General features: G+C 40.7%; 1 protein-coding gene across 1 annotated transcript in view; it reads right to left on the minus strand.

The window, feature by feature from the left end:
* The window catches only part of TRIO (trio Rho guanine nucleotide exchange factor), a 244,483-nt gene that overhangs the window by 113,172 nt on the left and 114,975 nt on the right, over positions 1–16,336 (minus strand). Inside the window, exons 12-15 of the mRNA XM_009096317.4 lie at positions 10,015–10,184; positions 8,933–9,107; positions 1,911–2,106; positions 1,156–1,322 (exon numbers count right to left, since the gene is read on the minus strand). Coding sequence (XP_009094565.1) covers positions 1,156–1,322; positions 1,911–2,106; positions 8,933–9,107; positions 10,015–10,184 — 708 coding nt within the window. The remainder of the gene's footprint in view (positions 1–1,155; positions 1,323–1,910; positions 2,107–8,932; positions 9,108–10,014; positions 10,185–16,336) is intronic.

Consider the following 16,336-nt stretch of genomic DNA (forward strand, 5'->3'; position numbering starts at 1 on the left):
AGACAACTATCAGTTTTTGGCATTCCTTTAATTCAAGACCACACAGAAACTTAACATCTGCTACTGTAGAGCAACCAACCACTGCCTGAAAATACTTTGGGAACCTCCTATTCACTTCTCCTAGTCCTAGCAGGACCTCTTTGATATTACTTAGAAGTTTGGGAGTTGTCATTCAGTCTCATTATGGGCCACAGTAATACAACAGACTATAGCAAACTTCTGTGATGCTGCCAAGTGTGAGCAAGACAAAAATAACCTCTTACCTTTTCTATTGCCTTGTTTCATTTTTAAACTCTCACCTACTTCATGGCTTTGCCCACATCTCAAATCACCAAAGGTTTATGTGTGTATCAGATCAAGACCTCAAAACTTGCTACTTTATTGCCAGGAGAAGCAAAACTGTTTTTCTTCTATATTATTTTATCACTGTTTGTAGATAGATGTTTCAAATAACAGACCCAGAAATATTAGATTAGTGTGCAGGGCCTTTGACTGAGCACTGTTGTTCATCACCATATAGATGGTAAAAGCATGGGTTTAACATTAGCTCAAATCACTCTATACTTCAAATACTTGACTTGTATCTACAGAATAGCAGAATAACTTGGGTTGGAAAAAACCTCTACAACCATCAAGTCTGTTAACCTAGCACTGCCAAAAAGCATGTTGTCTCAGTGTCTCATCTACATGTCTTTTAAATATCTTCAGGGATGGTACCTCCATCAGTCCTGTTCCAGTGCTTAAAAACCCCTTCAGTGAAGAAATTTTTCCTAATATCTAATCTAAACCTTCTGTGGCACAACTTGAGGACTTTGCTTCTTTGTCCTATCACTTGTTAACCAGGTAAAGAACCCAACTCCTACTTTGATACAGAGAGTGATAAGGTCCCCCCTGAGATTCCTTTATTCCAGGCTAAACATCCCCAGCTCTCTCAGCTGCTCCCACAGAACTTCTGCTCTAGATCCAGGCAGCAAGATCGAGCAGTGATGCAAGTTAAAAAAATGCACTTGATGTTAACAGAAGATGAAGTTTCTCAGGGGACCAAAGTCCTGCCCTGCTCCCAACGAGATACTTTATGCAGCAGGAGGTGGTTTCCCGCGCGTGTTTTTGGGAGCAGAGCTCCCCGGGAGGGCACGGCTGCCAGGGTGGCCATACCTGCTTGACCTCTGCCTGCAGGTGGCGCAGCTGCACGCACTGCTCCAGGTGCTTGCGGTGCTGCTCGGCCGCCACGTCCAGCTCCTGCTGCTTCTCGTGCAGGAACTCCAGCAGGTCCTGCACGCGAGTGGCCATGTCCACGTCTCTGTCGCACAGCAGCTCCACACCTGCAGTCGGGATGGTCGGATAGGAATGAGTCGCAAAGCTTCCCAGACAAACTGCCCGTTTCCACTGCTCTATGCTATATTTTCTAGTTCCTTCTCCAAGTTCAACCTAATCCTTGGAGGATTTGCTTACATGAGTACAGGGGTTTGCACTCTTAAAAAGTGCAACATGGGGGTGTTTTTAAAGTCTGATACTTACCCTATGCAATTATATACAGTGAAAAATAGCAAATGAAGGAGCAGGGGCATAAGGAACAAAAAAGGAAGACATTACTTGAAAGCTGACAGTCTTTGTTTGACTGCATTGATCTGACTACCTATAAAACTAACATTCCCTTGTTTACTCTAATTTTACAGACATCCTGAGTGAAATCCCTTTCTCTAAAAACAGCTTCATCTTCAAGTGCTACCAACTCTGATGACATTTACGTGCCAGTGTGTTCTTATGAACACCATTGAATGATTTGAGTATAAAGGAGTTCACATGTCCCCAGTTTACAGTTAACCAGCATCCCTGTTATTTTCACACATCCCGTGGAGAGACAACTGGATAATTAGAAAGCCTGGAATAGCACAAAGGAGCCATCTTACCAGATGCCTGCACTTCATTGACATACTGCAGCAGATCCTGCCCTTGGTGGATGACATCAAAGGTCAAGTTATTCATGGTCAGGGCTTTGTCGGCATGATGCTGGAGCCTCTGTTCTGCTATTGTAAGATCTTCAGTGTCAAAGTCATTCATCTGCTGAGAGAGCTCATCATTCCAAGACTCAAGGTCTGAAATAATCTGGGGGAAAAAGGAAGGAGACCATGTTCAATTACCCATTACACAACAGAAAACAGTTTCTTTCCAATGTTGCACTGATGATTGAAGTAGTGAACTCAAGTTGTTCATTGTTGATTGACATCAATGATCAAATTAGACTTGATTCAGACACAGGCTATCTTAGCATGGATTTTAGATTTTGGCAAACAATCCAAAAGAACCTCTTTGAGAACTGCTGCAGCTCTTCAACCAGTGCATGCAACACGATGGGTATGTGACCCTGCCTTATTGAAGGTACTCCATCAACACTTTACTTGTGAAACAGAAAAAGTTTACAAGTTTTTATCTCCCCTTTTAAAGGAAAATGTGAATCTGGAACACCTTGGTAATTCCCCAGAGTGCATCAAGTAATAATTCACACATCAAGAGCCACCTGATCATACAATTATGCCAATCTTGATCCCTTTTCCAAGAAAGCCAGCTTTACCCTTCTGTGGGCAGGAAGCATCCAGGCCACCTGCACCTTTCAGTTCTGCCAGACAACTGAGAAGCACTTACCACAAAAGGCTGGGTACTCAGTGAATCCAGCAAAACCAATCCAGCAAAACCAAAAGCATACTTTATTACAACATTACTACAATGTCAGAACTAAATTTGCTTGCTGATATTCTTCAGCTACATTTCAGTTTTCACATTTTAATTCTGGATTTTATTCTTCGCTGCAGGATGTCCTAAGAAATGTAGCTTAAAAAGTTTTGGGGTTTTTAAACACATGTATCACAACAGTAAGTGCTCCATGTCTGTCCACACAAGTGTATTTTCCAAATCATACTGCAAAGCCTATCTGAAATATAAAATATTCCTTTTAGTTAGGGTACAAAACTGGTTTTAAGGCTAACACAAAACAAGTGTAGTACTTTGCAATCCTCATTACCAAAGTGGGCTGAGTTCATACAGATTTGATGCATAAGTTACTTCAGAAAAGTCTGTCTAAAACATCCCTCAAGCCAATAATCCAATAATCAATTTTTTTCCAGAATTTGCAGCAGTTTTAGCACCAAAAACTGCAGTTCATTGGGAAAGCAAAATTATAGGTATCAAGAAACAAGTATGGCTTAGTTCAAGTGTTCTACGATTTCAGGAGTAGGGCAAACTCATGTGAATGGTGCTAAATGAGAAGAAAGTACCTATTTATGCAGCAAGACACAACAAAAAGAGGACCTGACTTAATGGGCACTAGCAATCAAGTATCTAAGTGCATAAATATTTAACCCAAGTCATTTGTTGTCAGCACAAGAAAGATGCAACTACCCCTTTTCAAGTGGCTGTAATAGCCCCAAAGTTAGTGAGACAGTTAAATGACAAGAGAAATTCCAGGAAAACAGGCCTTCTAGAAAAAAAGCAGAACTGGGGAGATTAGAAGAGTTAAATAGTTTGTATAAAGTTTCTGTAGTTTGCTACAATCTCTCATGAAGGCTTTTTTCCATTCCGCTCACATGATGCCATAAAGAAATGGACACATCAAGCAATGAATATTAAAATTGTGGCACCAGTGAGTTACTTCCTGTTTCAAAGGTGCTCTGCAAAAAAAAACCACTTGAATCACTAAGTGTTTGAGTTTTACATCACATTGTGACGGGAGATACCAAATAATTAAGGTAGCTATTTGCAATCCCTAAACCTGCTCACAGCTACCTCTGCTGAAGTGAAAACATGCAGAAACTCAAGTGCCAGGGGTAACACTGAAAACAGAAAAGCTGATGACCAAAGTATTCAGGAAGATAGACAGGACAGAGCTTTTAGCCATTGCTCCTTTCATCTTCCATGTGCTCTAAACATCACACAATCTCTATTTAAGCATTGTGAGTGGTTTTCCCTCTAAACACACAAAACCAGGCTTTCCATCACACAAAATCCTTAACAAGTTCACTTCATTTCCTTTTTACTTGGTCCATGCCCAACATGTCTCATCACCTTCCTCTGCTCTTCACTTTCTTTTAAGTGATCTGAAATTTTAAAGAAACTTCATGTTTTCCTGATAGTCTAGCCAGAGAAATTGCTTACTTTCAGCTACCTCTCTTTTCTGCTCTTGTGCATCTCAGCTCTGCTCTTCCCAGCTTCTCTCTGAAACTCTGTGTTCATTTATTATTAAAAGCAGTGGAAGTCATATAATATTTGTTTCTTGATCCACTAGGGAAGTTCTAAGAAAACAGATTTACCATCTTATTTTCATCCAGATCAGTTAACAACATTCAAAAGTTACCCTGAAGTAGTAGGACTTTGTCAAACAGAAATCTGAGCATTAAAAAAGGTTGCAAAACTCCACTATTAAAACACCATCTTTCTAAACACCATGATACAAAGGATTAAGATTCAACATGGCACATTTATAACACTGTTTTACAAGGAAAGCCAGTCCATCTCCCTTCAGAACAGATGACAAACCTCATATCTTTTACTGGGAATTTAAGTGGGAATAAAGTAAAAAACACAGCAAGGTCACAATACGGCACTGCTGTGGCTGTGTCAGTATTATTATAATCATGAAATAGATTGTAGTCACTAGCTCCTAAGATTCCCTCTACTTGATAGGAAAACCAACGAGTTTCAAGGGGTCAAAACTGTGTGTTGCCTCAGCCAAGAGGTTTCACTAATAGTGCCTCCAAAGAACAGCCACAAACAGCCAGTAAGAATTATAGCTTTTCCTATGCTATTTCATACAACAAATGCCATGCTTAGGATCATGGCACACATACTGTTTAAAGCAGTTTGAAACACTCTGAACAAGACCAATGTATTTCTTTTCCCCTTCAAAAGATGAGGATGCCCACAATACAAATAAATAATGCCAGCATGTTTCCACACTGATTCAAAAGCTAAGTAGTCAATGACCATCACAGAGAACTTTGCTAACAAGGGCAGTAATCCTCATATTTTATCAGCAGTAATTAGGTGGTGCAAGGTGGCCTATTTCAGCCATTGCACCCACTGTGCAAATCTGAAGGCAGAGTTAATATAGATATAGCATTCACTAAGCCCTCTCTGCCCACACTCTTCAGTGCTTCCTCTAAAGTTTTGCTTTACACTTTCAAAGCAAGCAGGCTTCCATTTAGCTTGTAAAGTTTTGTCAAGACAATCAGTATTAAACAAACAGAACAAATGACTAATAGAATTCTAAAGTAACTGAATCATAAATTCATCCTGCTCTCAGGAAATGGACAATCCAGCATAAACACAGGCTAACAATTCACCATAGCATGTGTTCAAGAAGTTCCTGGTGCAGATTCTGAGCTGCCTGACATCACTACATTCTATTAAATGTAAAGGAAACACTGACAGGAAACAAAGCGGGTATAACATGGAAAGGATGCTTTCACACTGAGTGGGAAAGAAATAAATAAGCACAGGTCTCTTCTCAGAAGTGTCTACCATTCATGGTACCAACTGAGTGCTCATCAAGACCCGGTAAATATTGTTTTTTATTTGTGTGCTTAGGAGAAAAAATAAAAAGGGGGGGGAAATGGGAAAGGGAGAGGAGTTAGGTCTCTGTGATACCCCAGCATTTTACATCCTTGTCTTTTCAGCAGTGTGATTTAACAGGCATCTTTTAAGTACGGTCCAAAAATAGAGTTGAGATAAAGCTGTGAGCTGAAAAGTGTGTGGTATGCTCTGTGTAGGGCCCTGTAAGTTACAGACAGGCAAAAATGCTCAGACACAAATGAGACAAACACATTTTGAACTGTGTACTTCGCCCCCAGTGTTACTGTCCCACTGGGTTCACACACACCTTCCTCATGCTTCTAAATCACACTAGCAAGGGAATCTTCACCTACATTATTTTGCTCATTCTTGCCTTTAGTTAATTCAGGCATTTACAGAGGAGTCCTTGAAATAGCTCACCAACAATGGCATTAAAAATCATGCTGAAGATAGAGAAGGTAAAGTTTATATGCCAAGAGCAAGGGGCAAAATAGAGGCAGTACTGTAGTTATACCCATTTCAGAAGAGCAGAGGTATCTGAAAAGTTGTAGGATAAAAGAAAGGAAGTATTTTATCAGCAAAGAAACAAAGTATTTTATCAGCAAATTATTCGGGAAGAGTAAGGAGAAGAAGGGAATTAACCCTGCCTGCAAATCTCACCACTGTCCTCAGAAGACCAGCTGCATGGTTATAACCCTGCAGTGCTAGGGGAGCCCTTTGTCCCATTTTAGCCTGTGTAATTTTGCAAGCAGTAAGAGAAGTAGAAACATGACTTGCCTTTGAGAAGAGCTGTCCTCACAGGATGCTCCACTGAATTAACTGCCCCTACAGCTACGTCTTAATTGACTGGACCAGTCACACAAAATCCAGGAGGAAGGAGAAGGCCAAAACAAGATCTGCAAATTCCTAGCTGGCATCTGGCTCCTCCTCATTATCAAGTTACTTCAGCTGAGCTTCTGCTTTCAAACAACTGACCTGGAACTAGCCCCCACATTTTCTTCCCGGAAGTTTCCGAACAGACGCCTGCCTTCAGGGAGAGGGAAAAGAGAAGCGTGTTTTGCTGAGGAAGCAGGGAAGACATGGTACAGAGACAGCAAAACAATCAACATTTTGCTGAAGTCACTCTGCAGCCAGGCGCATTTTCTTCCTTGAAGGACTCTCCATCAATCAAAAATAGGCATGATTTCTATTTCTAAGCCATACAGACAAACTATACTAACTCTTTCAACAAGTTAACTGGTGCTTTGCTTTTTGTTGTATGTGGCAAAATGTGAAACATGCCAAGTGTGTCAGGTTTAGAAAAAGCAAGACCTGTCAAGTCCATGCAGTTTTGGGCAGTACAGTATAAAAAAGACACTAATTTATTAAAGAGAATCCTAAGGAGGACTAAAAAGATGGTGAAGGGTTTGGAGGGGAAGCTGTATGAGGAGCAGCTGAGGTCACTTGGTCTGTTCAGCCTGGAGAAGAGGAGACTGAGGGGACATCTCACTGCAGTATTCAAATCCTCATGAAGGGAAGTGGAAGGGCAGGTACACTGTGAGGTGCCCAGTGACCCTTATGACCAGTGATAGGACTCAAGGAAACAACATGAAGCAGAGCTAGAGGAGGTTTAAGTAGGATATCAGGAAAAGGTTCTTCTCCCAGAAGGTGGTTGGGCTCTCCAGGGAAATGGTCACAGCACCAGCCTGACAGAGTTCAAGAAGCATTTGGGCAACACTTCCAGGCACATGGTGTGACTCTTGGGATGTCCTGTGCAGGGCCAGCAGTTGGACCTGATGACCCTTGTGGGTCCCTTCCAACTCAGCATATTCTATTCCATGATTCTATGAAGTTAGGGTTTGCAGCTTTCTGATGCCAAATCCTATGGGCATCACCAAGTAGCAGTACCAGAAGTACTCCTACCTATAGAGATGCTGACCTGAACTGAAGGACTAGAACACATCTGCAAGGCAGGGCTCCTGCAACCAGCCTTTTACTGCTGTAGAATCCTGGCTTATGTAACCTACAACAGAGAGCAATCAACTTGATAGTGAACTTCACTCAAACCTTTATTCTAATTCTTGCATTAATTTTCTTGGTATGCACTGCCCCACACAGCTGCCATTCCTTCAAAAAAAGTGTTCTGAGAACATCTCACAGATATCAAGCACTGTTGATCACTCCTGCAAGGATTGTAAGCATATGTGAGATAGCTACTCTCACATGATCAAAGCAGAAAAGCTACTTTCACATAGTCAAAGTAGAAAACTCTCTGCAGACCAGTGTGAATTGCAAAACTGAAAAAAAACCTTTTTAGTCTTCCTTTACAGCAGAGTTGTTATTACTGTGGAGCATACACTCTCACTTCCTCTGTGGGTAAGGATCAAGGAACTGTGTCTGCCTATTTCTGCACTGCCCCTAACAGTGTGCTTAGCTAAACCAGACTTCAGCCATGACATCAAATCCTGATTTTCAGAAGGGGAAGAAACACCCAAACCAAAACACTAAAAACCCAGGACACTATCACTAAAATCCTGAGCAGCTTTCTACTGGCTGCCTCTTTTACCTTTACATTAATAACCAACAGTGGCAGCTTTTACTACACACAAGCAAAGGGGCAAGCTTATCATTTAACTCCTGGTTTTCAGAATTTTGAGGTAAGTACACAGTCACTGTGTAGAGCACTAGTAGTTTTATGAAGTCATATGAACTTAGCTGAAGGGGTTTTTTTTTAGGTTAGCAACTCTGCTAACCTGAGTTCCCTGTGGAGTTTCATGTCTGTTTGTGTCCATGTTCCTGCACACAAACAGAAACTTTTCAACTGATAAGCTGTAACTGCCCTTCGAAGTTTGGACAGGCTTAAAACTTCTTGAAGTTTTGCAGGAGTGAAGCACTGCAGCAGCTATTGAATTATTTTTGGAGGTGGAAAACAATTTTATTTTTAAAAAATTACAGCACATAGAACATTCTCAGTGATTAAGATAGAATTTCAAATACCACTTGCAGCTGCCAACTGAAAACTGCTGATTTGGTAAAGGGAAGAGAAGAGGGTTGTTGAGAAGAAGAGGGTTGTTACTACAAAGCATCAGTTTAGAGGGTTTGTATGAAACCATCTTGCAAGTCCTATCCATATTAACTGCAGGTATACTAGCTATATCAAGGTAGCATTTGCTTGAAGATGCACCAAGAGCAAATGAAAAAGCTCAGCTCTGCTGAGCACTGAGCTCTTCTGACACTTTCCACACACAGGACAAAAACCTTAGTTCAGGTAAGAATTAAGTCTATCAGCCATTTGAGCCACATGCCAATGCAACTACACAATGTCAGCATAAACATTCCTAGACAAGAGGAGAAATGGGTGCAGTGAAGTCTGAGAGCAAACACTCACATCTATTGCATCTCTTTCAAATATGCGGAGCTGCAGAAACAGCTCCAGTTTGATCTTGCGTTCTTGGAAAAGCTCCTCCATCTGAGACTGGGCCTCATCCAGCTGCTGCAGGACTGTCTCTATGTGGTTGATCGAGCTGTTATGGGGGGTCTTGTTACTAGAAATGGCAGAATCCCTATTCAAAGCAGAGAGAGGGGAGGGGGAAGAAAAAAAGAGCATTATTGAAAACAAACCCGTACAATTTGGACACTATATTAGTGACCACAAGATATAAGGCTGCTTCAGATGAAGTTGGTGCAAACCATATTGCATGAAAATTAAGTCTGTACATCTTTGTAAATAAAAAGTCAAGCTATGCTGTAGTACTTAAAAAAAAGGAAATTAATTACCTTCATTTTTTTCCCAATTCAACATGAAAAGACATTCTGTTTACAGGAAGGATAAAATTTAAAACCAGAGACAAATGCTGCCACTGTGAAAAGGAAGTAGCATATGATAACTATTTACTTTCCTGAATCTTCCTGGCAAGGAAAGAAAATCAAAATTAGTTCATTAAAAAAAATTACTTAATCTTTTACCTGAGTATAAAACCTGCAAATTCAGATTTGTTTATCTCCTGTAGGAAAGGAGACATGTACCAGAGCAGCTGGGAACCAAATTTATTTATTCAGATCATTTTGGAATGAAATGGACCACAAACTTGGCTTTTACTACAATGAAGTTACTTGTCAGTATGCAAAACAAATTCAAGTGTCTCTTTATAAAAAGGCTCATGCTCAGAACTCAAAATGCAGTGGAGCCCTGCATGTCAGATTACAAAAACACATAACTGCCTCTATCAAAAAGGTAGCTTATGTCAACAAAATCTCCTTCTTGTGGCAGCAGTGTTTATAAGCTGAGCTTCCTGTAAACAGAGGTTTAGAGACCGTCAGTACAGCATGAGAGATCCCTGTAGTCCTAATATTTACAAGTTTTATTTATAGGTCATATCTTGTATTCATCATCTCTACCCTCAAAATAGAAAGAACCTCACAGAACATCAGATAAATGGCAGGGGAGATTGAAATAAAAATCTGTCTTACCTTAGCTGCTGTATGAGATCTTCACCTTCTTTTATGACATTGACTGTAACCTGCAGAGTGGTCTGTTGCTGTTGACCAAAACGTTTAATCAGGTCTTGGACAGCCTCCACAGACTCAGCATAGACATCATCAAGCAGTTCTTTCTGCAGCTCTTCAAGCCACGTCCACAGCTAAAGGAAAGGGGAAAAAGCAAGAAATGTAAGCCCGAGGATCAGGCAGTCAACTATTCTGAATCCATCTCCATGGACAAGAGAAAACAGACTGAGGTGGCAGGAAGAGAGAGGATTTGTTTTTCTTCATAGAAAAATCCCATCCTCATATTAATGAAGACAAGCCTTTGTTTCAAAAAAGGTTTTCGCTTCTTGGAAATACCAGGAAAGCTTTATCCGTGTTGCTAAGTCACCCTTTCTTCCCCATTTTGCTTCTACAGAACTGAGCGTATCCGATTGAGCAGCACAGAGTTCATAGTGAGAATCCCATCTGCAGCTCTGCGCGAGAGTCCCTGGGAGAGAAATGCTATGGTAACACTCTCCGAGAGAAGGGAGGAAGGAAGGAAGGAAGGAAGGGAGATGTATTGTAGCCACCATCAAATTTGCACTGCTGGGCTGACACTGCACACAGACAACATAACACTTTTCACTGGCCTTCAAAAAAAGGAAAAAGAAAGAGCATTTCAGAAAACAAAATACAGAGACAAATCAGATATGAGAAGTTATTGTTCTATCATGATGGTGTTTGCCCTCCTGACTTCAGTTTCACACTATTACAACAAAAATCATCATAAGCAATTCTACCAGTTAATTCTACATTCTTCCCATGTGCACATATCCCTGCTCAAAAATGCCCATCCACCACGGCTTACACAAAAATCCCTACGTATTTGCTGGACAGGTATCACTGCTGGTCACATGAAGAACCCTACAGTGTTCTTTTCCACAACAGCATAATGGAAACTGTTGCATCCTAGGCTCTTTGTGAAAGTCACTCATCAACACACCATTAGCCATCTATTGTGGAACTGAAAAAAAGCAGCAGGAGCACGGCTGTGTCCTACAACACTCCCATGAGCAGCACCAACACCACACTGGAACAGCTGCTCTTACGGGAAGCATTCAAACCCGGTCCCTCCAGTCTGCTTTACCAACCCATCCCGAATGCTGCTGTTCCAAGAACAAGAGTTAGTTTTTTATCCCAAAAGAGTAACTCTGATCTGATCAAAAGTATTAAGGTCCTTTGACAACATTTTAATCTCTGCCTTTGAATATTTGAGAGACATTTGAACCTAATTAAAAGGTTAACATCATTAAAATACATAACTAAGCAATCAAAACTGGCTTAAATTCAAAAGAAAGAAACCTGAATGTTTTCTTTATTTCTTTGCTAAATATTTTCTACAGAAATAGCCACTTCATGCTGCTGTTTGTATATGTATGTTTTGATCAAAAATGTTTCCTAACTAATACATGAAAATAGAAAACTCAGTGATTCCAGGTCTCTTGATTAATTAGTTCCTTTGAAACTTTGTTTTAAAACCAAATGCCAGTTTTGGCACCTCATAGCTTTATGCGCCTCCTGTAGGTTTTGAGTAAACCAAGCCATAGGCTAAGTTTTCACAACTGTGGTGAACTAAAGAGATTTAACCAGACTCTTTTCTACAAATCTACTATGCCCTCCTCCCCAAACCAGCACTGTGTGTTCATATACACTGTTATTCTGACTACTCATACACTTCAAAGATAATGCTTGTCACAAACCTGAATGCAACTCCACAGTTGTAAACACCACAGCACAGCAGTCTTTCTTATTAAAAAGATCACAAATCAATAGAACCTTACAAGTGGGTCAGAAGCACTCGTCAACATTCATTCCAGCATAACCCAATGCAGCATCCAATTTTTTTTTTTTCCAAATGTGCACTTTGGAATGCAACTTCAACTGGGAAATGAATGAAACTTAAGAGCAAGAACCCGAAAAATACAGCCTGAAAATTTTACTCAGTGCCCAGAGGACATGCATTTATTCCTCTCTTAGCTTGTGAAGTTTATGCCTGAGCCATAAAAATAGGGCATCGAGTCAGAGACCTTCCAAATGAGCTGGACAGTACAGCTTGCAACTGTGCAGATACAGATATTTGAGAGCAACACTTGGTTGTTTTCTGCAATGTGCTTGGTGCTGGCTGGAAGACATTGCTGGCTGTACATGCTTACATACACTCCATGTTTACTGTGCTGCCTACAAACGGCCAAATTTACACAGATATTTACTACAGAGAAACTGGGATGAAATCATTTTGAGTTTCTCAGACAGCATCAAGTTTGCCCCCTGGGTCCCTTAGAAGTACCTGTTCTGCAGCTTGAGATATGTCTGAGAGCCACTTTAGTTTTTAACAACATGCCTTCTGCAGCTGAGCTGTGTCAGACCTTTACAAGGAATTCACCTCACCTCTTCATTTTTTATTCCTCATGTACACCTCAGCCACTTCTGTAACTGGATGGAGATCTGGCAGAAGCAACAAAACCTACAAGTGCTGGACTGGTGATGTATTGTGCATGTGAATAATTCCCTCAGAGCTCACCTTGGATGCTGGAAACCAAGCCAACAGAGGACATGCAGACCTTTCCCTCTGCAGGGGCAGCTCAAGGCAACACCACCTGACTCGAGCAGAAGGACATGGGCACCAGCACAACCATGTGTGACGCTGACTGGCTTAGTGCCTGGTCAGCATGGCATCACTGTAAACGTGTATCTGGCCCCCAAGGTACCGAAGTGCTCAGAAATACGTTGTGTTTGCCTAGCCCATGAGCTGAATTGTGCACTGCTTGGGAAGCAAAAACATTTTATGAAAAGTGCAGAAAGAGAAGGAGAGTAATTAGTATGCATTACTTGCCTAGCTGTGATTCATACGCTGTTGAAAGTGGAACAAGTTAAGCCATTGAAGTGACTAAACAGCTCTGTGACACTTCCATAGCAGAAGTTACTCTAATACGTTGCCAAATAAACGTTTTACATTTATTCACCAAGTAAGTTTCTGACAAAAAATCTTCCTCTCAAAATAATCTGTGTGTTTATAAACAAAAGTTATGATGAAGCCACCACAGATGAATAAAACTGTCAGGTTACTAAAGCTGGATAGAAATTCATGCAGTGTACTGAGAGAGGCTTAATTCTTAATGGGTGGCAGTAGCCAGCTGGCTTCTCTGCAGCTTTCAAACCAGAATGAACCCTGGATATACTGGAAATTACATAAATTACCTTGTTTTCAGATACAAAATTAAGGTTGAAGACTGTACAAGGTTGCACAGCAAAGCAAAAAGAAAGCAAACAGTTTACAGCAGGGGGTGAACAGAGACTAGAGCTTACCCATACATGTTCAGCAGTGCAGAATTACAGATTTTACAGTGCAATGACTTTCTGAAGTAACACATTATTCCAAAAAAGAGAGCTTGGCAACAAAAATCCAGTGGGGAAAAAACCACAAACTCATCATTAAAAAACTATTAACTTTCTCTCGGTGTGAACTTTTGAGCAACTTCCAGTCATCTTTTTTTCTATTCTTTGTAAAAGAAGTAGCATGAAGATCCCTAAACAAACCATCAAATGCTCTGATCTCAGTAAGAACTTTACCCAGCGGCAAGACAGCTCTAACATACGGTGAGAAAAACTGCATACAAAATTCAATCCAGTCACAGAAGGAGGTTCTTCTCCTCTTTTCATCTGCTCTTTGCATCTTATCAGAATTAAAATTAGAGAGGGAAATAAAATTCTGAATCCCTGACAGGCAAATGTTTCACTCAGCAGATTTTTTTTCTTGATCTAAATATAGTACAGACTAAGAAACATCTGCTTGGATGAGCCTGCATCCTGTAGTACCTCTTTCCTAAGTTCTTGGGAGCATGCCATTAGTCACTGAGATGGTATTATTTCAATTGTCTGCAACATCCTGGAAGTTTCAGTGTTTCCATCATGGGCCTCTATCCATTTAAGTCCCATCTCTGCCATCTCCTGAAAGACTGCAGTTAAATAAGACCCTACTGTATTTTGCTGAATATAAACAGAGAAGAACTGTTTTCGAGTTAATACTTCACCCAAGAGCACAGAGTTATTTATTAGGGTAAAATATCCATCACAATCTTTCACAAGTTATTTTTTCATTTTTGTAATACTGGCTTTTGGATATGCCTTTTCAGTAGGCTCAGGCAAAGAAAGGCACATGGTTTCTGCATGTAAAAACTGCAAATTCCTCTTTCTGCCCGTGTCCCCCAGCACACTGCTGCAGTATGTGCATTACCACAGGCACAATTGTTGAAGGACCTATTATTTGTACAGGGCCAAAGGTTGCAATGGTGCTCCCTAACAAGTATGTCTAGGCATAGGAAGGGGCTAGTGTGTGTATGTCTGCCTGTAAGCTCTGGCTTTGAAGATATGCAGAGCACAAAAAAATGCATCTTTTTAAAAACAAAAACCTTAAGATGTTAAACACCATGGGGTTTGTCTTGCAAGGCGTTCAGTGGCATTTAAGATGCTAAATGCCTGCATTTTTTTTTTTAATTAGATAGAATTATCTTTAAAAGCTTCAGATATCCCTATCTATCCTATGGTTATACAGGAATTAATTTCTGACTCAGAATAAATTCATCCTTGCAGCAAAACCAAGTTTCCCACATGCTCATAAAATTACATCAACTACTACTACCTTGTTAACATTTGCCCTATTTCTTAACTGAACTAGAGAAAAATGTCTATACATAGCTCAATAGAGCATAAAGGTCTACTTCTGCCTCACTTTTGTCAAGCACTCTGTGCTATTGCAGAAATACTGGGACTTACATTTCCTCCTTTTTCCAAGCAAAGAAGCTACCAGTATTAAAAAACTCAAGAGAGAAGAAAAGCTGTGCTGGCAAACCGAATTCCAGTCCTACCAGCAGTAAGCCACTACACATTTGAGTGTGCAGCCACTGAGAGTGTTTCTAATTTCTGATTTAAAAGTGTGCTCCACAACTCTCACAAGATGAGCAGCATATCAAAATACTGACCAGAATGCACTTCATATCTTTTACCAGACCTGCTACATTGATCACTGCTGTGCTATAATGACACAATAAAAGTATTAGAGATGCATGAGCCAAATAGATAAAGCCTTTACACTTAGATGGGGGCATCCAAGAGATGCTCTGCTGCTGGAACCAGCATGAAGAGGAGAAAGCAGCCTTTTTTGTGACATCCAAATTTAACTTGTAGACCACCAGCACAGTAAGATCGAACATCAGGAGGGACATGCAACCAAAGGAGCAGGGCTGTCATCTAAGGGTCTACCTCGAGACAAAATTAATGCAAGGCTGTGCTATGGACACCCTCCCATATTGGGCAATGCAGAGCAAAGTGTATTTCCAGCAGTGAGTTCTGATACAAAGCAAGACTATTATCAACAAGCTTTTTTGAATCAAAAGGCACACGCCTCACAGGTAGATATGAATGAATGGGCAGCACTGTGGCTAGAGCCAGGCCTCCTCTGCCTTCCCTTGCACTGGCACCCTCAAAATGATGCCACCTTCCTTCCAAAGCTTGCATAGACCACTGTTTCATTACTTTGGTAATGATGGCTTTGTATCTGAAAACCTAGCCAATTCCACTTCCCTTCTCCTTGTTTCAACCTCAGTCTATTCTGGAGGAAAGTTTCATTTGAGTAAGATGAAAAAAGTAGACTCATGTCTTCTAGTAACACCATTAGGCATACCATGTTTACATAAAAAGCGCTCTGAGCTATTTTATAATCAACTTGTCAGAATACACACAAAAGGTTATATGCAAAAAACCAACAGGCTCTTAAGAGATCATTCTCTTCCACATACAGTCAGCCTGATCTGCATTCCCACACTTGACTCCAGTTAGGAAAATATCTGTTGCTCTACTTTGGCACTACAACAAACACCTGGCTTGGACAGGATTTCAGTCTTCCCACTCGCAGATGCTGAGGGAGCCATTTTGGAGAGGGTGTGTGTGCACATGTGTATGCCTATGTATGGAAGAATTTGAACTCACACCAAAATGCTGTTCATCTCTAGTCTGTGACACACTTCACAGCAGAGACTACTGAGACCCCTGCTCCTATGTTCTGCACATAATCTTTTGTGATAATTGCTTATTTGTTACTGCTATCTCTAAGTGTTATTTTTTTTACCTCTGCAATTTTTTCCCACCTCGTCCCTTGCCATCTTATAAAATGTCCAAAGGCACAAAAGCCATAAGGGTGCCACTGTCTTGCAATGGTCTGTTTCAGATGTTCAGTTGTATCTTACCCCTCCTCAGGCCAGAAATCTGTCAA

Source organism: Serinus canaria, chromosome 2 (genome assembly GCF_022539315.1).
Source record: "Serinus canaria isolate serCan28SL12 chromosome 2, serCan2020, whole genome shotgun sequence".
Lineage (NCBI taxonomy): Eukaryota > Metazoa > Chordata > Aves > Passeriformes > Fringillidae > Serinus > Serinus canaria.